The sequence below is a fragment of the Leptodactylus fuscus genome, chromosome 4 (assembly GCF_031893055.1).
Source record: "Leptodactylus fuscus isolate aLepFus1 chromosome 4, aLepFus1.hap2, whole genome shotgun sequence".
In the NCBI taxonomy this organism is placed as follows: domain Eukaryota; kingdom Metazoa; phylum Chordata; class Amphibia; order Anura; family Leptodactylidae; genus Leptodactylus; species Leptodactylus fuscus.
This window is the reverse complement of record NC_134268.1, coordinates 86,721,796-86,746,535: the sequence shown is the minus strand read 5'-3', so window position 1 is coordinate 86,746,535 and position 24,740 is coordinate 86,721,796. Positions and strand designations below refer to the sequence as shown.

The 24,740-nt window shown below is 39.4% G+C and overlaps 1 protein-coding gene across 1 annotated transcript; it reads left to right on the top strand.

Moving 5' to 3' along the window:
- Positions 1–7,171: 7,171 nt before the first annotated feature.
- Positions 7,172–11,932, top strand: FOXF2 (forkhead box F2). Its single transcript, XM_075272175.1, has 2 exons — positions 7,172–8,176; positions 11,232–11,932. Exons 1-2 carry the CDS (start codon positions 7,210–7,212, stop codon positions 11,396–11,398), a joined length of 1,134 nt encoding a protein of 377 aa, XP_075128276.1. The 5' UTR covers positions 7,172–7,209; the 3' UTR covers positions 11,399–11,932.
- Positions 11,933–24,740: the final 12,808 nt, after the last annotated feature.

The window sequence follows — 24,740 nt, the reverse complement described above, 5'->3', positions numbered from 1 at the left end:
TGCCGGGTCCGGATTCTGGGTTTGTAGCTATAATGGCGCCACTCTGCTTCAGAGCGGTCACCATACCAACCGGCACCTCCGCTGTAACTTTTACAGCGGTAATGTTGGAGCTCCCTTCAATCATGCCTGCAATCAGAGATTGCAGGCATGGGGAGCTAGGACATCTCCGCTGTAAAAGTTACAGCGGAGATGCTCTACAATGTCCTGGTAGGAGGGGTCCGGGCAGGTGCCACCATGCTGCTGGAGGGAGGAGGGAGCGGGTGCGACCGCTCTCTGAAGTGCGATCCTTTAGCTAGGAACTGCGGCCGCCCGCCAGATGTAAGAGAACTCATTTGTATACCAAAGAAAACCAGAATTTCTACCCAACTGCAGCGCAGAGAAGACATCTACACTGTGTGCAGAATTATTAGGCAAATGAGTATTTTGATCACATCATCCTTTTTATACATGTTGTCCTACTCCAAGCTGTATAGGCTTGAAAGCCAACTACCAATTATGTAAATCAGATGATTTGCATATCTGTAATGAGGAGGGGTGTGGTCTAATGATATCAACACCCTATATAAGGTGTGTTTAATTATTAGGCAACTTCTTTTCCTTTGGCAAAATGGGTCAGAAGAGAGATTTGACAGACTCTGAAAAGTCAGAAATTGTGAGATGTCTTAGGGCCCATTCACACTACAGATACGCTGACTGATTCTGAACGTTAAAACACGTTCAGAATCAGTGCGTATAAAGCAGATCCCATTCATTTCAATGTGAGCCGGCATACGAGTGCTCGTATGCCGGCTCACATTGAAATGAATGGGATCTGCTTTATACGCGCTGATTCTGAACGTGTTTTAACGTTCAGAATCAGTCAGCGTAACCGTAGTGTGAATGGGTTGATTGAGAACATAGTTGTTGAACAATAATAAAAAGAATCCTCTCAAATACAACTTGCCTAATAATTCTGCACACAGTGTAAAGGTAGGAGAATAATAACCTTTCTTAAGGCTATTCCTACGTGTTAGTGAGAAAAAAAATAGCATTTTAATGATAGAATCCCTTTAAAAAAAAAATGTTTACGTTAGTGGACATGGTTTTGTGACAGTATTAAAAGATTTGTCTTATAAGGACCATGCACCTGTGTGTCCATCACGTGACCATGGACTGTCCATCACATGACCATGGACTGTCCATCATATGGCCATGAACTGATTTTCATCCACTGAAAGTAAACAACGAATGACAGCAAGCAGAGATCTAGCAAACAATTAGGAATTGATACAGCAAATATTTTGGAAAATTGTATAACTTTTCATTATACATATAATAACATTTATTTGCTCAGACTGGACAACCCTTTAAACAATCTCTGCTCTTTTCCTGTTTTCAGAGGAGTTTTCTGTGCTTTGAAGGGGTTGACATTGATGACTTATCCTTAGTATAGACCATCAATATCAAATCTTTGGGAGCAGGGCCGGCATCAGCACTTGGCCAACCCTGTCAGGCACCAGGACCAGAGCTCCTGAGGGGTGCCCACTGCAATGAGTGATTTCATCAGAACAGATGGAAGTGCTCATTGCCTCATAACAGTCTAAGGGAGCATTCACACGGCGTAACGTCCCGCGAGATTTGGCACATGTACGCCGCGTGACCCTTTGCGTGCCGTACACGCTCCCATTCATTTCAATGGGAGCGGGGAGCGTATGCGCCGCGCTAGTTTGCGGCCGTGAATGAAAACGGACAAAAATTGGACATAACCATCAAAAGGACGGTAATATGAATAGTCAACATACATTTGAATTTAATGTAATTCTGCCATGTGACGTCCATTAAAAAAAACAGACATCACACAGCCATAATTTAGTGTCATGTGAATATGGGCTTAGGTCTTTTCACACTTGTACCAAGCAAACCACTCCGACTGTTCAAGGTGTGCATCCACAATGCCTTACATGTACTCTGTATATTTTTGGTGATTAAATCTGCTAAACTGATTGGTGGGGGTGCTATGTCACAGACCCCCATGAATCTGGCACTGATGACTAATCTAAAGTAGTAAGATCACACATTACAAGGACATCTTGGTACACGTTGCTATTTATTATAGAATATTACCCATACTAAAGTGAAATGTTTTGGCAGAACATTTGATTTTTTCAAACGTGCAAACAGTTTGCATTTGTGTCATTTCCAACAATATATAAAGAACTGTCTGTTTCCCACTATTTTTTGTTAAATCCTACTTGTGGGAAATAATACATAACTTACAAGCTTTCTTCTTTTTTGAGGATAATAAATGTTGGTTACCATTTGCAAAAGATTTGTTCTATGGTACTACCAATAAGTTACTACCAGGTTTGGTCACACCAGGGGGAATAACTTTCAGAGCTCTCCTCCTCCATCTTTACAGGACACGTGGCAAAATTTAGAAAGACTAGTGTTTCATACATATTTTGGAGTAATATGCATCACATATATTAAGAGGCCCTTTTCTCTTAATAATATTGGTGCTTTACCTATCCATGCCATAAGCAAACATAGACTTGTATCACAATTTATGCAATTTTTAGAATAAATCTTTTTGCACATTTGATGTGCACCAAAACCTATGACTTTTATTTGCCAGAACTGGTGTAAGTAATATAAAATAAATACCCCATCCTTGTAACCCATTATTGTGTCAGAACCTGAGCCAGAAGAATCTGTAATTCTGGCATGGCATTGCATACTTGGGTACTACTATGCATTCACCTCTAAACTGAGTGTAATCATTGAATGCTATAGTGCTACAGCACCATACTAGGCCCCACTCCTGTCAGCCTCTTCATAGGCACACAGTGCAATCCTGCTAGCTACATAATAAAGGGATGCGCTGTGAGAGGCAGGTAGGAGCTGAGACTTAGCAGAGCACTGTAAGACCCCTTCCAGATGACCGCGGGCGATTTCAATGTGTTATCCAGGATTTTTACACACAGGAGAAACATATTAGGACTAGAGCATCATGTGCCATTCTTAATATTGTGGGTGCTGGTGGCAGATGTTACAGAATTATTAAGAGGCTGCACCTATTAATAATTCTGGTGGACCAGATCAGCGTTCACCAGATGATCATGTGGTCAATGGTTGTTAAACCATCAACCTACTTCAGTCTAATGTGTATGGTCACTGCATGAACGATCCAGAAAAGAAGAACCAATTTTGGATAACAATGCATTCATTTCCCCTGTTGTAAATGACCAAATGATTATGGGGCATTAGGCTTCCTTCACTTTACATATTTCTTTGGCATTTGTCTTTAAATAAAAAATGGCATTTAAAAAACACACTACACTACACTACAATGTGTTTTCTGAGAAATTTTCTCTTTGGTGTATTTTTGCCTACACAGTGTTTTTTTTCAGGCAATTTTTTTCTCCATAATGAAATTCATTGGAAAACCGCCAGACCCAGAGTATGCTGCAATTTAAAATATTTTATGTATTGTATGTAAATATGTGTATATGGTTAGCTTCAGACTAACTGTATGGAGTTAATTTATTAAGACTGGCATTAACTCCGCCATTTTTAATACTTGGCTCTGCAGGTGTGAGATGTACCAGGATAATGAAGAATCTCTAGGATGTTAAAGACTTTCAGGAGGTCTCAGGAGCAGGGGAGTAGGTAAAGGGGATACATAGGTAACAGCCATTGCTGGGGTCTGAGGGGGTCCCAAAGGTCGCTCTATCACATAAATATACTGCTATTCTAAATGGCAAACAGTAGGTAGGGGCCTTAATACAGATTTTGCATTGGAGCCTAAGAGATTCAAGTTACACCTCTGCTCAGAATTGAATTACCACTTTAACTTGCACCACTATTCAGCAATGGCCCACCTTGAACCCTGCCCTGTTCAGCCATTGTTTGTAAAACTAGTGAACATGGTAGAAAATGTCCAAATAAATCACAATTTTTTTTGCTAAAAAAAGCGAATACCAAAAATTTCTACATTTGTCATGTGTAGTATGCCACAACACTGGCATACAAAGTGTGATAAATTAATTCCTTTATGCAAACTGCGGTGTATTCACAATAGTGAGACAGTAATCTACACGTTAAGTTGTACCATGTGTTCTTTGGGTGTCAGTGCCAAAGTTCCATCATTCTATATGATCTGTTGTTGTTTCTGAGAAATCCACTGGACTGCTTGATTTCCCCTGTAGATAATGAGTTGATATACCTTACTATTGGCTCTGCTGAAAGCTCCATCCAATAGTCCCACTTGTCAACCTGCTCTCTAACCCTAGAAGCTGATGTTTTTTTCAGCAAGTAATATGGTGCCAGTAGGGTTGAGCGATCGGAATCAGGAAAGATTGGATCCCGATTGGCGATCGAGCAAATGTCACGATTGCGATCAGCTGGAAAATGATCGAAAATCAGATTTTACAAATGATCCTGAAATCTCAAGATCGGGTCAACCCTACTCCATACACATAAAGTAACTAGGGTTCAGCGATTGGGATCGGGAAAGATCGGATGCCGATCAACGATTGAGCAAATTTCACAATTGCGATCGGAATTGGCTGGAAAATGATTGAAAATTGGAGTTTAAAAATGATCCTGAAATCTTAAGATCAGCTCAACCCCAGGTGTCAGACATCCAGGCTTAGAAAAGTTGGGAGTTGATCATCAGCGGTTAAGAAGCTAATGCAGGTTGACCTTTAGGTATAAGATTAATTGCTAAACTTTATAATTTAAATTGCAGAATCCACAAAGAAAATACACAACAAAGTACAATATATATATATATATATATATATATATATAGAATAAAAATTAACAAACCCCCATACATAGATAACCATGTACAGCATTAAAAGAAAATCTGCAGCAGACTGTAAGCTACACATACACCATGACCAGTGTTTTCAGATTGTTTTACATAGTTCTAATGGACGTATAGACAGACAGATGAGATTGTATACCTGTCCACTCGCATGCCTCTGCCACTGACTACCATTGAAAACACAGAGGTTCTTATATATAGTTATACTGGGAAAAGTAGTGGGGGCTGTGGGTTCCTGACATGTCTCTGTCAAACATTGAGCATACTATTGGCATACTTTGCCAATCTCACTGCCCCCAAGTGATCCTGATTCAATGCTGACTGGTCCCTCATTGGCCTCTACTCCCTTCTGCAGCAATATAGTCCTGATAAAGGGACATGTGGCTACTGCAGCCAATGCTGGCTGTGACAGGTCACCACAGTGACAAGCGATTGGCTGCATGGGTCACATGTCCCTTTGTCTGGAGGTCATTGCTGCAGAAGATGTTTGAGGAGCTAAGAATAAATTTTTTCTAAGCTGTTTTAGAATTTTTTTTCTTTGCAGAACAATACATTTAAGGCCACACATACAACAGTGTTTTTTTGTTACAGATTTTCTTACCTGTTTTCTCAAAAAATATATAAAAACTCAGACCTTTGAAAATTCCTATTTCCATACATTTCTATAGGATACAGTTCGCAATGGTCTGCATGATTTCAACTAGGATTTTTTTTTCTACGAGATCCAGAACTTCAGTAAAGTTCTAGTCACATTATGTCCACAATGCAGAGAGTCCATGCTACTTTAAGTCCTGAAAATAAAAACAGGTAAAAAACCTGTATACACTTGCATAATATTGTACATCAGTTGACCAATCAGTTTGGATAGGTATAAAAAATACATGTAAACATGTACTTACATATACATATGTTGCAGCAAAAGACACTGCTTAGAAGCTATGGGCATAGCTAAGAAGACCAGCATGGACATAGGAACACCAATATGAACTTATAAATGTTAGTATAAACAATATGGATAGAAATAGATACAGGTGAGATACTCAGATATCAATATTCAATATTCAGATATCAATATTCATAGTATTGCAACTAATTGAACACATTCTCACAATACTTAATTTTGGAGTGCTATCAAATAAATATGTATAAAACATTTATAAATCCTAACCTAAGGTATAGCTATGGTGGGAATATAAAATTTGAGGGGAAGGTGAAATAAAATACATACAATCATAGATAATCTTCCATTAATAAAATACACAGGATTATCTGACGCACAAATACAGCACTACAATAAGACTTCAAAAGAAGGTGTCAAATATATAGATTATCAACAAGTGAAAAGGAGAATGATCAAATAGATAGAAAGAAGAGATAGGTGGATAGATATATTAGAATAATAGGATAGATTGAATAATAGAATAATACAAGAGAGAAATAGTTATATATGAAAGAGATAAATAAATTGGAGCAATATAAATAATGGATGAATAATAGAAGATGATAGATAGATAGATAGATAGATAGATAGATAGATAGATAGATAGATAGATAGATAGATAGATAGATGCCAATTATAGATATTCCGTATCTCGCAGACCCTTATCCCGGTCTACACAGCTGTCTCTATATGTATTCTTTGCCTGGAAATGTCTGATTTTCCAGGCACAGATGTGTTCCAAGCCCGTGTGCACACTTTGTAGTTAGGTTAGTTACTTGTAATGTACTTGCTATGTGTTTGCACATACAATGCAGTGCTGGTAGGACACCCAGCACCGGGGCTCGGTCCTGCAGTCGTGTGTGGTGAAGCCCCTGCATCTCCCTAGCCTCGCACAGTGGGCAGTCAGCAGGGAGTCTGGCATGCCGGGGGGCTCATCCTTGCACCTTGGAGCCTGGCACTATGGCGTGTGGCTGTGTTGACGGAGCCGTCTCCACGAGGTTGATAAATGGTGTAATTGCGTGTATTAGAGGAGGATTGGCTGCCCACATGACGAGTGGACAGGGGCCAGATGGAGGGGGTGGTCCCTTCCCCGCTCTACATTGCTGGATGGAGTCAGGGGGGTCTGAGGGAGAAAAAATCTCGAGACAGATTTAGGAGTGATAGGTGGTCGCCTTCATGTCAGGCTCTTGCTGGGGATGGCCACCGGCCTGAGGACTGTGCTGTGAGGAGCTGGAGGACCGTGCATGGACACGCAGTCTCAGGGATAGCTGTAGGAAGTTGTGCAGACAAGCCTAGATCTGCCGGCGGTTTCCTGAGCTCCCGGTGCCCCCCAGCGTCTCCAGCCCTTGGACTTGAACCCTCCAGGGGATTTGATGTCCTGCAGGAGGTAAGCAGGCCATTGAGCTCGATCAGGACCTACCTAGCTACCTACCACAGTGACTATACTGTCAGAGTCCAGATGACCACGGAGAACCACAGCCAGCACTTAGATCCTTCAGCTCCCCTGACATCCAGCCCCACCACAGGGGCTCTGATCAGCCAGCAGTCCGCAGCCATGGACACCTCCTCCTCCTCCTCTTCATCCTCATCCAAGAACAAGAAGCCAAGCTCGGGGCTGAGGCGTCCAGAGAAGCCTCCTTACTCTTATATCGCCCTCATTGTCATGGCCATCCAGAGTTCTCCCAGCAAAAGACTTACGCTCAGCGAGATCTACCAATTCCTCCAGGCCAGGTTCCCCTTCTTCAGAGGCTCCTACCAGGGATGGAAGAACTCTGTGCGCCACAACCTGTCCCTCAATGAGTGCTTCATCAAACTGCCCAAAGGGCTGGGCAGGCCGGGCAAAGGCCACTACTGGACCATTGACCCTGCCAGCGAGTTCATGTTTGAAGAAGGATCTTTTAGAAGAAGACCTAGAGGCTTCCGAAGAAAATGTCAGGCTCTGAAGCCTATGTATAGGATGATGAATGGCATAGGCTTTAGTACTTCTATTCTACCCCAAGGATTTGATTTTCAGCCCCCACCTGCTTCCTTAGCATGTCATAGTAATGGCTATAACCTAGATATGATGACAAACTCTATGACAGGAGGATACGATGGCTTGAGTGGAGGTCACCATGTCCCACACATGTCCCCTAATCCCGGGTCTACTTATATGGCCAGCTGCCCTGTCTCCTCCAGTGGGGACTATGGACCTGACAGCAGCAGCAGCCCTGTGCCCTCTTCCCCGGCTATGGCCAGTGCTATGGAATGCCATTCTCCTTACACCACTCCTACAGCCCACTGGACATCCTCAGGGGCCTCGCCCTACTTGAAGCAGCAGGCTATGCCACCTAGTAATGCAGCATCTGCAGGGATCCACTCAGGCATGTCTTCCTACACCTTGGAACAAACATACCTCCACCAGAACACCCGGGAGGATCTCTCAGGTAAATCGCATCATTAATTATTATTCATTATTTATGTATAGATTTTATTTGTACAGTACAACTATATACACAGGTCCCAATTGTACTAAATTCTACTATATTGCTTTGCTAGTAAAGTGTATCCCATAAATAGAAACGTGCCACATAATCTTATGCTGCCATCGTGTCTTCACCATGGTCACTTTCCAGTAACTTTCTCCTTAATTCAATTAACAGTCTAATTAGCAGTAAATCACATCTATAAGGACAGAGTATTCCCCAAATTACTAAATGGAGACAGAAGTGAAAAGAGCTGCTGATGGGTGAATGACTGTGTTCACAGGTCAGGTATAAATCATGTAAATGGGGCTCCTGGGACCCCACCATACACATTCATCAGCACTAATATGGAGTCCTATATCCATGACTGAACCAGCTATGTGTCTATCTATTTGTTCACTATTATAATGATTCTATCTAGCTATATACAATTGTACAACCGGATCAGTGTGTGTGTGTGTGTGTGTATATATATATATAAATATTAAATGCACAAAGAAGAAGAGATATTTATAAAAGCTAGAAATATGTATTACTAAGTGACGATATCCCCTCAACTAAGTCTGACATAGTCATGTCTCATAACATTTCCCTTAATATCCTCTATCTATCTATCTATCTATCTATCTATCTTCATATATGCACAGCTGGATATGAATATTGGCAGGGGCACGTCAAGCAGCAGAACATGGTGGATTTGTACAGGGAAATGTGCACATAGACCTTATAAATGCGGGTGGCAGAGGTTAACTAAACAAAGACAGTCTAGGCTGGACCACACCGGAGAGGATTTGAGCCTGATTTAACCCACAAGAGAGTGGCCTCTTGTCCGATTTTATGGGAATTTCAACAAGTAACAACTGCAGAAAAAAATGTCTCAGAACATTTTTTAATCGCCTCCTTGGCTGAGCTGCCAATCACTATAGGGAGCCGGGGGAACCTGCTTTATCTGTGGAGTCATCCCCTATGGGAGGTCATCTATATAATCCCGGATTGTGTCATTTCTAACAGATTACATTAGAATTTAGGTTTTTTTATTTTTATACAGGATCATGTTTTCCTTCCATCAGTGTAGAATCGTTATCATATATGGAATATTATAAAGGAGATTATTCGGCAGATCACAAACAATCCCCTGAACTGCCAATTATTTATTATTTTTACACGGTGGTAGAGCTACATATATATGTGTACAATTGTCAGTATAGTAACTGTATAGAATGTGTAAGCTACGTACGTGTGTATTCAATTGTCAGTATAGTATCTGTATAGTATTCGCTTATCCTGTCATTGTCTACAGCACAGTAGTGTCTGCTCCACTTTGTATTACATTGCACACAGTATTGAGGACATTGTTGTCACATTTTTTTGTATTTAGTTGTAATATTTTGTGGTTGTGCATCCATTCCATACAACTGTTGTGTCACACGCGGACAGAGGATAAACACAGCACATTGACCACTGGAACAGGTTAGATAAGACTACTTTTATGTGAAGGCTTAGTATATACTTTATGTGAAGGCTCAGTATATACTTTATGTGAAGGCTTAGTATATACTTTATGTGAAGGCTTAGTATATACTCTAACTACAGTCTGCAGTTTTTCTACCACAAGCGAGATGTGGATGTAATTCTACAAAAGAAAATACTCAGTCATCTCCTCTCTTTATGAATCCGTTTATTTTAACAATAAAAAGACGACTATCCGATCCTGAACCGCAAAATGCACGTGTGAATCCAGTCTTATAGTACATATTTTTTTTATTCCGTGCTCATTAATTATGAGATTAGTTGCATAAAAAAGTCACATCCTATGTAGTAAATCGCATATAAATATAAAGATTAAATAAAAACACAATAGAAAATAATTCTAAAACATCAATGCTTTTATGTGACATTAGTACAGAAAAGTTTAACCCTTGCTGGGTCCTGTAAAATTATTAATTTTGAGGTATCCTGAAATGAAAGATGTGCGAATACTTTGGTAAAGAAAAGAATCAAAAATGGTCAAATTCCATTTTGAGGGCAATAAAAATTAAAAAATGTGCGGTTTTCTATTTTGGTGTCTTCTTTACTGGTTTACCAACTCCATAAATCCGTCCGGTCCATGAACTAGAATCTCTATTGGTAACATGAGTGTGCTGGAGTTATTGGGACTTGTAATCCTTATCTGGGACTTTTGTGGATTATACTCCTTTTATTATATAACTTAAAGGGCCAGTGTCCCGATTTACTATCCAGCATGTGAACAAATAAGGGTCCTTGATGTCGGATCAGATAAGACCCCTGGCAGAGCCCTCCACTCTCTATCTCGCCAATCTCATGTTTTCACTTCATTAGCACAAAGTCAATGGTTAGCTCCAATTAGAAAGCCGAGGAGCTTGTTAAAGTAAGTGCCCCCCTATATGTGGCCGCGTATTACATATTAATGAGATAATGAGGTGTCTGCAGCGGGTTAATGAGCCCGTGCAGGTGAAGCAGACTTTACTGCCGCATTCCTCACCCCATCTACATAAAATCTAATAGTTTGAGCCCTGCACTTTCATCTTGTATTACATCCAATATCAAGACGGATTGTAACCGCAGAGCCTGCTTTACTGAGGTTTGGAAATACATATTTTCTCACGTTGTTAATCCATGGAAACTGATTAAATCCGGCTCATAACTGGGAAATGTGGAAACACTGGTAATAGAAAGGGTGAGGAGCTCCAGACCATTGCAGGCAGTATAGGAAGGGAAACCTCAATGTTATACACATATATATGTGCTTGTAAGATGCAATGTATACAGTAATAGTTATCTGTATAGCTCATTGTACAATATATACCAATGTTACAAATAGTTCACAGGGAAAAACAAACATATAAAGCACATGAAATATAAATTATATATATATATATATATATATATATATATATATATAGCACAACCCTATACAAAGCTATAAATATCTATATGTCTGTGTATATGTCGTTATATTCGTGTCATATTAATACTATGTACACTTGTGTTACAGTGGGATTGCCCCGTTACCAGCACCATTCCTCCCCAGTGTGCGACAGAAAGGATTTTGTCCTCAATTTTAATGGGATTTCTTCTTTCCACCCGTCTGCCAGTAGTTCCTATTACCATCACCATCACCATCAGAGTGTCTGCCAAGATATAAAGCCCTGTGTCATGTAAGAGATGAGACTGGACACCGGGACAAGGATCATTCTTATAGTACTGTTGTATATGCATTGCAGCAATGTGTGCACAGTGTGACAGCTGGACCAGGCTCATAGACTGCACTACATCAGAGGTCTTCAGAGCTGCACTCATGTACCCTATGGCCCTGCTCTTCACTGCACTGTCCATATAGGACTGACCAGGGGCCCCTTGTAAGGTGGCAGTCTAGTACAAATGGTATCTTTCATTTCCCTATGGACTTGTTACTGCATCATTGCCCTCCAAACACAGGTAATAATAGAGTTTCATATGTTTACAGTGTTGTGTCCAGACACAGAAGGAGCCTTCCCAGTATTTTACTCCACAATAACTACCATTACATTTTATTTATTTCTCTTCATTCACCACCTTCGGGAAAGCCATAGACCCATCGGAATCCCCTTTGGGCCATTGTATCGGTCTAATCTTCACTTTTCCACCTGCAAAGAAGCAAATCCATTATAATCCGAGATTACCATTACAAAATACATTCCTTCTATTATTAAAAAACTGAACTTTGTTATAAATGAAATGATACATGAAATAAGAAATGTTTTTCTCGTTTGTCCTTGTAAATATTTTCCATGTGAGTTACCCATGAATCATGGCTGATGTCATCATAATATGATTATATGTAGAAATAATCCCCACAAGGTGGAAATGATCCAGAAACATGGAGTAGTTGTCCATGCCGGCACCCGACAATGATTCCTATTACCAGTCACTCCATCCAAATGTATATACTAGGAAATAAAGAATTTAGTCATGAAGGAAAATAGGAAAGTGGAATATTATTGTGTCCATTTGTCTTTCGTTGAAATGTTAGAAGATTCTGTATAACCATCACACTATGCTTTGTAAGGGAAGATTATATTTGCACTTATGTAGTCGTGACATATTGTTTTAGTATTCGGATGTACTTTTTTTTTTTTCAAATAAAATTTGTATAAACCGCGATGCAGGTCCTGTCTGAATATTGGTAGAGAAGACCCCTGTATAGAAGCCTAGACACAGTATAGACACAGTATAGATACAGGTATAGACACAGTATAGACACAGTATAGACACAGGTATAGATACAGGTATAGACACAGTATAGACACAGGTATAGACACAGTATAGACACAGGTATAGACACAGTATAGACACAGGGATAGACACAGTATAGACACAGGTATAGACACGGTATAGACACAGGTATAGACACGGTATAGACACAGTATAGACACAGGTATAGACACAGTATAGACACAGGGATAGACACAGGTATAGACACGGGATAGACACAGTATAGACACAGGTATAGACACAGGGATAGACACAGGTATAGACACAGGGATAGACACAGGTATAGACACAGGTATAGACACAGTATAGACACAGGGATAGACACAGTATAGACACAGGTATAGACACAGGGATAGACACAGTATAGACACAGTATAGACACAGGTATAGACACAGTATAGACACAGTATAGACACAGGTATAGACACAGTATAGACACAGTATAGACACAGGTATAGACACAGTATAGACACAGGTATAGACACAGGGATAGACACAGTATAGACACAGGGATAGACACAGGGATAGACACAGGTATAGACACAGGGATAGACACAGTATAGACACAGTATAGACACAGGTATAGACACAGTATAGACACAGGTATAGACACAGGGATAGACACAGTATAGACACAGTATAGACACAGGTATAGACACAGTATAGACACAGGTATAGACACAGGGATAGACACAGGGATAGACACAGGTATAGACACAGGGATAGACACAGTATAGACACAGGTATAGACACAGGGATAGACACAGTATAGACACAGGTATAGACACAGGGATAGACACAGTATAGACACAGTATAGACACAGGGATAGACACAGTATAGACACAGGTATAGACACAGGGATAGACACAGTATAGACACAGTATAGACACAGGTATAGACACAGGGATAGACACAGTATAGACACAGGTATAGACACAGGGATAGACACAGTATAGACACAGGTATAGACACAGGGATAGACACAGTATAGACACAGTATAGACACAGGGATATACACAGTATAGACACAGGTATAGACACAGGGATAGACACAGTATAGACACAGTATAGACACAGGTATAGGCACAGGTATAGACACAGGTATAGACACAGTATAGACACAGGTATAGGCACAGTATAGACACAGGTATAGACACAGTATAGACACAGTATATACACAGGTATAGGCACAGTATAGGCACAGTATAGACACAGGTATAGACACAGGTCAGCCCTGGCCGCAGACTCATCCTGCTCTCCCTGGTGCTTTGCGTCATCTTTCACTATATATGACCGTCCATATTTAGTTTTCGAAGCCCTATTTACATTGCCCCACTATAAGGTGTGAATGGCCAGAAGTCTGCTGTTTCCTGTCGTGTTCCCACATTCTATTAATAAAAGCTGATAGTAAATACAATGCGCTGAAGTCTCTCAGACAGACTGCAGCTGCACCGCTGACATGTGACTGTCACATCACTGACTGACTATAGACCTCACAGCGGCTGTCAGGCTGACAGGATTCCCGCCATTCTATGAACTCCCCAGACTGGAGAATACAGCCGGCATCAGGAGGGAAAGTCCTCATGGTGTACATACATCGTGTCCATACTCTCTGGAAATGTCTAACTGTAGATACTCCCACCGCCAAAAATAATCGTTTAACGTTTTATCATTCTATATGTATATGGCTGTAGGTCACGTGTCCTATGTAATATATGAGATATAACATGAGAGTGTATGGCCGCTCGATGTGTTATATTACATAACGCATTATATACTAGAAAATGCCTAGATTTATCCAGGAGTCCTACCGAATATCAATATATTATCCTATATAAAGTTACTTTATAAAATATCTATCTATATATTGATGAAACTAACGATCTGCTATTAATATATTGACTGTCTAACTCTGCATATACTGATCCAAATATCCATCGGGTCATTTACTAATCTATGCGCCTATTTGTCTCTGTATTATATAGATATTCATCTATTTGTTATCTATATTTATGTATCTATTTATCTAACTATCCATCACTTTTCTAGCTCTATGTACTTATAGATCTAGCATCTATTTATCTGTTATTTACCTATGAATCTATACATCCATCTCTATCATCTACCTATTAATCTATCCAGCTACTTATTATCTATATATCTATTGATCTAACTATCCATCACTTTATAGATTATCTAGGTCTACGTATTATGTGTTATTTAGCTATCGATCTATGCATCCATCTCCATTATATATTAATGTAGTTATCCATCTATTTATTATGTATGCCTATGTATCTATTGATCTAGATTTTCATCTATTTATTAGTTAGGTCTATGTATGTATTGATCTATCATCTATTTATCCGTTTTCTATCAATCTATCGAACTATTCTATTTCTATCAATTATCTACCTATTAAACCAATCATCTATTTATCTATCTATTTATCTATCTGTCTATCCATCTATTTATCTATTATCTATCTATCTATCATCTATCTATCTATCTATCTATTTGTCTATCCATCTATCTATCTATCTATCATCTATTTATCTATTATCTATCTATCTATCTATCTATCTATCTATCTGTCTATCCATCTATCTATCTATCTATCTATCTATCTATCTATCATTTATTTATCTATTATCTATCATCTATCTATCTATCTATCTATCTATCTGTCTATCCATCTATCTATTATCTATCTATCTATCTATCTATCTATCTATCTATCTATTTATCGATGTATTCTATAAACAGTAGGTATGCTTGAATTATGTTATTGCCATGATATAGATACTTCATGGATAACTCTGATCTAGTGACAGGAGACTTTGGGATTTATCTCATCCCACCATTACATAAGAGACACTATATATGTGGTGCAGGAGCACCTATATATCTTCCTAACCTGCAGATAGAAGCTGCCACATCCTTATATGCACCGAGTGCTGGGTGTAAATGCACCTTGCAATAATCACAGTCAAGCTAATGCAACCATCTCAAGGAACCTGACAAATCTCATATATAACCCCTATCTTAGTCTATCAGCAGATGTTGGCATGTCCTGAAAAAGCCAATATCATTCCATAAGATGCTAAGAACGTTATCTAAAAGAGGCATTAAGAAACCCAGAATCCTGTGACTATCTCATTGCAGTCTTGGTAGTATTTCACTTTCAGGATTAACTATATGCCAGTTTTGATACAGTTTTTTTTAGTCAAACAGTAGATACAAAAGACAGAAGAATTATTCTTTTTTTTTTTTTTTTTACATATTTGCTTTTCAACCCATTCCAGACTTTAGCTTAAAAACTGCCACAAGAAAGCTTGCTCCCCTATTTATATAGTAGCTGCTTATATTGTAGAAAATGACAATGGGAAAGACAGTTGTGGCATTATATACTGCATAACTAAGGCCCTAGTTGTGTTTCTCTGCTTTTTTTCCTTCCCCTATTAATTTTATATAGAAAACGTGTGCAACTCCGCCACAGAAGTTAACATTCAGTGTTTTTCAAAAGCGCACATGTTTTTGAAAAAGCAGCATTTCTGCAGTTCTCTTTTTCAATGTATGGATAAGATTAATCAAAATCTCATTTAGACTAAGCACCCACATAGTGAGCCACAGCTGAAAAACGCTGCGGAAAAGACCGTGGGGGAAACATATAGTTTTTTTACATAGCGCTTTTCACAGAAATTCTGCAGAGTTTTTCTCTCTTTTAGGTACAATTGGCATAATGCGATTTACAAAAACACAAGTGTTTATGAAATCGCATCACATTGCAGATTTTTTTCTGCAATGTGTGGATGGAATTAGCTCATTCACTTTTTTAGGTACTGTAAAACCCAGCTTTTTTTACTGCAGCATTTCCGTCACAGCCAAAACCCTACATTGTTGCAACGTGGGGCCCCGGCCTTAGGCTAAAACACCACATTGTGAAAGTGCAGAGTTTTTGCTGCTATGGAAATACAGTGGAAAAAAACACTGGCTTTTACAGTACCTGCAAGGTGTAGGAGATTTTGGCTAATCCCATCCACACATTACTAAAAAAAAATCCACTGCGGAAAAGCTGTGTTTACAAACACACCTGCATTTTTGAAAATCACAGTACATTAGTTATACCAGCAGAAATGCTGACGTTTTCCTTATAAATTTAATAAGGGAAGAAAAGAAAAACTCAGCAATAATGTAATGAAAAATGCTGCGGAAAAAATCACAATGCATTTCCACTGCAGTTTTTTCTACAGCATTTTTTTTTTTTTTTCTGCATTTTGCTATGTTGGGCCTTAGCCTGACTTCGCTGGTACTGTAAAACACAGCATTTGTTCCTGCTGCGTTTCCGCTCTATTTTCTCCATAAGCTGCAATAAGGTATTCATGAAAACAGACGGTCTGAAAGTTCAAAGCGACTATGAAAAATTGACGTTTTCACAGTTTTCACCCATGGTAGTGTGAACGTAGGCTCCTTGCACACGACAGAGTAAAATGGATCAGTGACTGAGGGGCCACATGGTTGCTCAGTGGTTAGCACTGCAGCTTTGCAGCACTGGGTCCTGGTGTTCAAATCCCACCAAGGGCAAAAAAACATCTGCAAGGAGTTTGTATGTTCTCCCCATGTTTGCATGGATTTCCATCCCATATTCCAAAAAAGACATACTGATAGGGAAAAATGTACACTGTGAGCTCTATGTGGGGCTCCCAATCTACATTAAAAAAAATGGATTAGTGACTGATACTATGAGTTAATTTGTTTTCTGGTTAGTAACATCAGTTAATAAATAGGACATGATCCAATACAAGTATAAGCCTGCATTCAAACAAATATAGGTGAGAACAGCTGTGAAAAATATCCATTTTTAAAAGACCATTTACCACCTGAGGTTTCATGTATCCCTCAGATATTGCAGTGTATGGAGGGACCCATAAAAACAGACAAAAATAGAGCATTATCTACATTTGATGGTCCATTACAATGGACCATCTAAATATTGGTCATGTGAGAAGCCCCTATGCACAGACAGTGAAATTAATGTGGCCGTGTAATGGTTTTAACCACTTAAAAATATTGCAGTTAACATATTCTGACACCCATCATTTTTTAAAATATCCATGTATGGAGATGCATAAGGCGTCTATTTTTGCTGGGACAGGTGTACATTTTAGTTATACCATTTCGAGGAAATTCTATTGCTTTGATCAGTTTCTAATCCAAATTTTTACGGAAGGCGAAACTGCACAAAACACAATTTGGCACTTTAAAAAAATTTTCCGCAGCAGCCTTCACTGTATGGTAAAAATATTTTTATAAGTTTCTACACCAGGCATTTTCAGACATAGGGATACTAAATGTGTATGTGTTTTACATTTTTTTATACACTTCTACATGTGTTCTACTGAAAGGAGGGCGATTTAAATTTTACTTATTAATTAATATTATTAATACATTGCAAAAATAGACAGCACTTCTATTGTAGGCCGCACAGAGCAGTAATAGAATTTAATAGGACACAAGCCAGGGAGCCTTCCATAGGAATGTAACAGATTGCCAGCCTGGAACACAATTCCCATAGCTGGCAATCGAAGAGAAAACGTCAGTTCTGGAAGCTTTGACATTGGGGCCTTAACGGCCACAAACAGCTCTTGAGCAGCCACCATATTTAAATACCTGACTGCTGCCATACTATTATGGCAGATACCAGGAAATGGTTAAAAAACACAATATAAACAAAATACAATGAATAAACATGATAGGTATCCCCATATGCATGGAAGTCTGCACTCTCCAAAAATAATGTTATTTATTTAGTTATTTATAACGCGAGTACCTAACTTCCCCACAAATAGTGAAGAGAGACAAAAAAAAAACATACATATGAAAAATTGGTACCAATAAAAACTATAGCTTGCCCCAAAAATTCAAATGACATATCTCCGTAAAAAATAAAACAGTAAAGAAAGATATAGGCGTCAGAATATGGTGATTTCAAGAAAAATCATTCCTTTTCAAAAAATGACATTTTATTAATAAAACATAATAAATCTAATGTAGATATGGTATCTCCATAATCGTAATTTTTCTCATGGACCCCCAAAACCATTATTAAAAGCTGATCAAAACATTATATGTATCCCAAAATAGTGCCAAACAAAACTAGAACTTGTCATGCAAAGAATAAGTCCTCCCTTAGGCTTGGTTCACATCTGTGCTGGCTCTCCGCTCGAGATTCCGTTCACTTTGTTGTTAGAGAAATAAAAAAGTTAAGAATTTTGGAAGGTGGAGAAGGAAAATCTGAAAAAGTTACCAAGCATTAACATACAAACTATTCTTCATTCTTAAGGGGTTAATGGACATAACTCAGATGTCAACTCTTGTTTACAACCTTTAAAAATGAGTCCGTTAGTTCCGTTAGTTCCTAGCAGGTCGGTGTGTTCATCAAAATGGACAAAGATAGAGCCGATCAGTTTCTTTTAACTGAGCATTGTTTTCTGCATTAGGCCAGAATGCACAGGACCATGTGCAGTCAGTGAAAACAGAACGGTTGACACATTTATGAGTATCTGTATGCCGTTTGTGATGCCACTCAGAGGCACGCAGTAAAAAGGTCAGTTTATTCCCATTATTACAGCAATATCGCAGCTTGCTATTGTTGATGGAAAAATGCTCATTGCAAACAAATGTTGCACTGGGAACGAACAGACCTTTTTCACTGAGTGTATTTTGTGCTATAAATTGTAAAATTTTACCCTTTATGGAGCAACTCATTTAATCCTGATACCACGCAGACATTTTTTCATTTTTGAGTTTTCTTTTTTCACTTCCTCTATTCCAGAAGCCATAACTTTCCCATTTTCCATTTACACAGTCATAAGAGGGTTTGATTTTTCTGTGACAAGTTGTACTTCAAAATGGCACCATTTATTGTACTGTATAATGTACTGGGAAGCAGGAAAGAAATTTAGAATGAGGTGGAATTGAAAAAAAAAATACAGTACCGCCATTTTCTTACAGGTTTTGTTTTTAGTACTTCCACTGTGCAGTAAAAATGTTTTATTCTCCAGGTCAGTAAGATCATGGTGATACCAAATTTATATAGTTTTTTTTTCATGTTTTAATACACTTAGAACAACTCTAAATTTTGAAGAAAAAAAATTCCTTTAATCACTATATTCTGCTTTTCAACGTGTCGTTTTTTTTTGTGGGACAATATGTAATTTTTATTAATACCATGTTGGGGAATGTATGATGATTTGATCACTTTTTATTCCATTTCTATAGGGAGGTATATTGACAAAAAAAATGCCAAATCAACCATTTTGATTTTTTTTTTCCTACTTCAACGTTCATATACTTTAATAGAAAACAAAAAAAACTTCGCAAGTCTTCAGTAGGTGATACCTTTTTTAATGGCTAACTCATAATGATGACAGAATATGACGTTTCGAAGCTTTCCTCTGAGCTTCTTCTTCAGATATAACTAAAAAACACTCTGTAGAGGCTGCATATTTATAACTGGACACAGGGCTAGAATTACAGGAGGGAGGGGGGAAGAGGCTTATTACTATATACTTATAACTATAACTAGTTATAACTATAACTAGTTTTGTTTTTTTATATTTTATAACCACTGGCTAACACGGTACCAAAACAAACATTTTCCTTTTACCATACTTTAATAGTTCAGGCATTTTCGAACATAGGGATGCCTAATATATTTATTTTCACTTTGTTTATATTTATATGTTATCTAGGGAAAGGGGGTGTTTTAAACTATTAGGTTTTTTTAAAAAAAAAAAATTGTTTATTTATTCTTTATATTTTTTATTTTAGTCCCCCTAGGGTGCTTTAATACATGAAATTCAGATCACTTGTGCCACAGTCTATGACTGTTTCGCTATGACGCATGCTGCTGTAGTTACATTATTATGGCAGAGCTGGGAACCTTCAGACTCACCTCCCCTGACTCTGGCGCAACAACCTGTTCTGACAACAGGGACCGTTGAAACCTGTGTGTCATGACACCAATGTCCTGATGTCAGACAGAAGCGCAGAAGACAACAGAGAGTTGTGGCAGGTGGTGAGTAACATTGTTTATTATGTTTGATCACCTCTCCTGGGCCTCCGCTTATTATACTCTGGGGTCTGTATGTCTGTCGGCAGATACTGGACTGCTGGGGACAGGTGAGCATGTCTTTTTTTTAATGTTACAACTGCCCAGGGCCTCACCTTCACCTGGAGTTTGTCCAATTGTTGTCACTATTTTAGTGAATCACAGCTAAAGAAAAACACTGCAGAAAAAAACGCTAGAATGTAGTATGCTTTCTTCACGGCATTTTTTTATTGAGTTTTTGCTACATTTTTCTCTCCTTTTTTTTTCTTCCTTTATTAGGTCTGTAAGAAAAACGTTAGCCATTCTGCAGATTTTCATCTTGCATTTTTCAAAAATACACACGTCTTTGAAAAAGTAGTTTTACTGCATATCTTTTTTTGCAATGTCTGGATGAGAGTAACCAAAATCTCATTCATTTTGCTGGTACTGTAAAACACAGAATTTTTTCCATTGTGCTTCCACAGCCAAAAATGCTGCATTGTGGGGCTTTCATTTATGGCTGGAAGTGGATATGTGAAGTTTACCTTCACAGGAAAAGGAAACCTTGCTCTAGCACCACCATTTGGAAGGTAGCTCCCTATAGATTACTGCCTGACTCAATTTAAAGCCAAACCAGAACATTTCTTTAGACAGCTCTTCCATAGTTAAGGTAAGTTCACATGGAGGTTTTTGGTCAGGGTTTTGAAGCCGTATCCGCCTCAAAACCCTGACCAAAAAGACGTCTCCCATTGAAATCAATGGGAGCCGCTCCGGTCTTTTTTCTGGGAGCCATTTCTTCTAGCTCCCAATAAAAAAAAAACGAGATGCTCATTCTTCAGGCTGAGTCGCCTCGCGATTCGGCCTGAAGACACTCTCTCCTCCGGACTAGGCCGATTCATTGGGCCTAATTCGGTGCAGAGTGCGCAGCTGAATGCTGGTGCAGTGCACCGGCTTTCAATCGCGGCTACTCGGTTTTTGGATCGGAACCTGAGGCGGCCTCTACCTCAGGTTCAGATCCAAAAAAAACCACTGTGAACTTACCCTTATTGTCCCTCATCAGAGTAAAGCAGGACATTGCTTTGGCTAGATAGTAGAGCATGCACCGTTTATTAGACTTAATACTCTGCATGGTGGCCTTTATAGGCAACATCTCTCACAGAAGACAAAGTACCATTCTGACACACAATTAAGGGGCCATTCACATCACTTTTTGATCATCAATCTAACTGATCCATTTTAGAGATAGAAAATCCGATATTTAAAATGGATGAAAATGAGTGGAAACTGATAACCATCTGTTTACATAGAGTCAATGTTAAATAAAAATGGATCAGTTTCTGTAGGTCAGAAAAGTAGGACATACTTTTTGCATCCCACAAAAAATAGGAACTAATCCATTTTTATTTAGCATTGACTTTATGTAAACGGATGGTTATCAGTTTTCATCCATTACCAACTTTTTTTTGGGGGGGAACAGTTTTTTGTATCCATTAAACTGTTCAGTTAAATATATGGTCAAAACGTGATGTAAACGGCCCCTTAAAAGGCAGTAAGCATTCGGTGTAGTTTTTTTTCTTTAGACTAAACCAGTGGTGGATAAAAAAGCAGATATATAAATAAGCCTTTCCTTTATACAGTTCATTTCCTTATAATCCACTCCTGGCTTTGATTAGCAAAAAATAGTATCTAAAATTGTATCAGCATTCCCTTGCTGGAGAGGACCACGAGTGATCTCCAGAACTACGGTGTCTTTGGCCTTTCCTGGTTCGGTTGCATAAATGCACTGAAAATGGATGTGGTCCTTCATTTTCTTTACCTCTTCCAGGCCCTTCCTATCCGTGTACTGCGGCATTTTTTGTCCAGCTTCAGTTGATCTTTGGACACTTTGTATGGGACACTTCTCACAGTAGATTTCGGACGACTATGCAGCATAAAACTGACCAAATCTATGGTCCTCCCGTGACTCTTTGACTGTTGCTTTAGAGCCTCAGACAAACAATGAGTTTCTATAGAGGTGGACCTACTTGCGGTTCATCTCTGTTCTCTCTTGTGGATACCAGCTAATTTTTGCCCGAAAAAGTTAGACAGACTTCACTTTCATAGCACTTCCTTTCTGTGTGGGATTTTGTATGTTGAGCTGGTTTGCTAGCCAGAATCCCAGGTCCCCTAAGCCTGCTCTTTCATAGCCTGATGTTCCCACTGGGGTGCTCAGCTCACAGGTTTCTTTGTTGGAACGACTGTGATGATGTTCGATTAGGCCATGTCTGTTACCTTCCTTTGAACAGCTGCACACATCTTACCCTGACTGTGCCCTTTCTTGGTTGGAATATGACCAGCTCCTTTCTTTTCTTTGCATTTTTTCTCTCCTCCCCCTACTCTCTTCCAGTCCCACTGCACTGGAGAGTGTTTTTCAACAGACGGAGGCCCCTGCATGCATCCTTTCTCTTCTCTATGACCTACTCTTAAGAGTTCTGACACTGGGCATCCCGCCATATGCTGCAACCCAGTGGAGGAAACTGGAGGATGGGAGTAATAGTGACGTAGGCTGTGCTTCCTGCTAGGCCGAGCACACTCCACATGCACCCCAATCCCACTCCAGGTCCAGACACAGTCGAGGGGGGTCCCGCAGCTATACCGGATGGTGGTAGTAGTATTTCCCCCAGGGCACTTCTAGTTTCGAGAGGGGACCTCTCCTCTCTTAGATGGTGTGGCAGTGTTCAGAAGAACCCTGATAGTGAAGCAGGAATGACTCAGGAGCCCAGGATGCAGTGAAAACTAGATAACTGTTTATTAACTGGAATAGGCTCAGGAATAACAGTCTTTAACTCCTCCTCCTCTCGTGCCACTCCCAATGTAGGATGATGGGAGCTGTAGTGGGGCAAGGAGTCCTGACAGGGATCTGGTTACCTGGAGACTAGGCACGACTGACAAATGTTCAGTAGAGATGCACAAATTAATTCCCTGACTCAGGGCTGTCTCTGGATGAGCATGGGGCGTTGTACTGGCGACCATTGAAGTCCAGTCTGGGTCTTCCTTCTGCACAGCTCAGCATGAACTGTGCAGAGTGGCTGCTCACCCTAGACTGGTTTTCAACGGACGCTGGGAAGACTATAGTTTTCCTCCAACCTCGCTCAGTGGCTGAACCAACTCATGGTTTTTGAACTGTGAGGGGGAAAAACATCAGGGAAAACTGCATAATAAACAGATGTAACATGAAACATAGAAGACGGGACATACCAACATAACTTGGAGGCACAATAGACAAACACAAAAATTAGCAGCACTTCATGATGCTGCAATATACTAGGTCCTGAGAGACTGAATTCCAATTGCGCCTCTTTTCTCCTGATTGGTCTCAGTCCTTCTTGTTTGCCCACAAACGGTATTTTCCCTATACACTAAGATTTGCGGTTGCCATCTGGTACCTTCTCCTCAGCTGTCTCTCCTTTCCCTCTTCCTCGGTAGGGTCTAAATGGTGAAGGACGACCTCCTGCATCACTTCCTCACGGCTTTCAGGGTGGTCATTACTTGACACTGGAGAAGTACGACTGTTCCCTCTTGATGGAATGGCTCCAGGAGTTTCTTCATAACATATCATCCTTTTCCTTTATGGTAATCCCCACTGTAATTCTGTCTCTTCCCTTCCCTTTCCCTTCTGATTCTTGTCTCCCCATTTCACGTGTGAGATTCCCCTCCCTCTATGGTTCACCTTTCCTCTCTTTTGTTTTTGATCTTTCTACTGTTTTCTAGGTGATATTGCTGTCCCTTGATGGCAACATTATACCTGTATTTTTTAATATATTTATAAGTGGCGGTCAGTTTCTTTTGGAGCTGTCCCTCGATGCCTACACCCATATATCACTACTTGCCTTTGTAACACGCCGTTGTTATGGCCTCAATGTCTTCTTAACTATACAATATTATCCTGGTTTATTTCTTGTACCTGTTATATAAAAATCTATTTTCAATAAAGATTGATAACACATAAAATTATACCAGGAGCTACATATGTGAATACAGGTTAAGGACTTTAATGTTACGCTGCTAAGGGAAACAGGATGGTGAGGTGGGTTCTTTTTATGGTAACATTCTTATAAGCATCTGGGTACATAGCTTAAAACTCCTAAGTACAATTATTATTTTTTTCATTTAAAGAC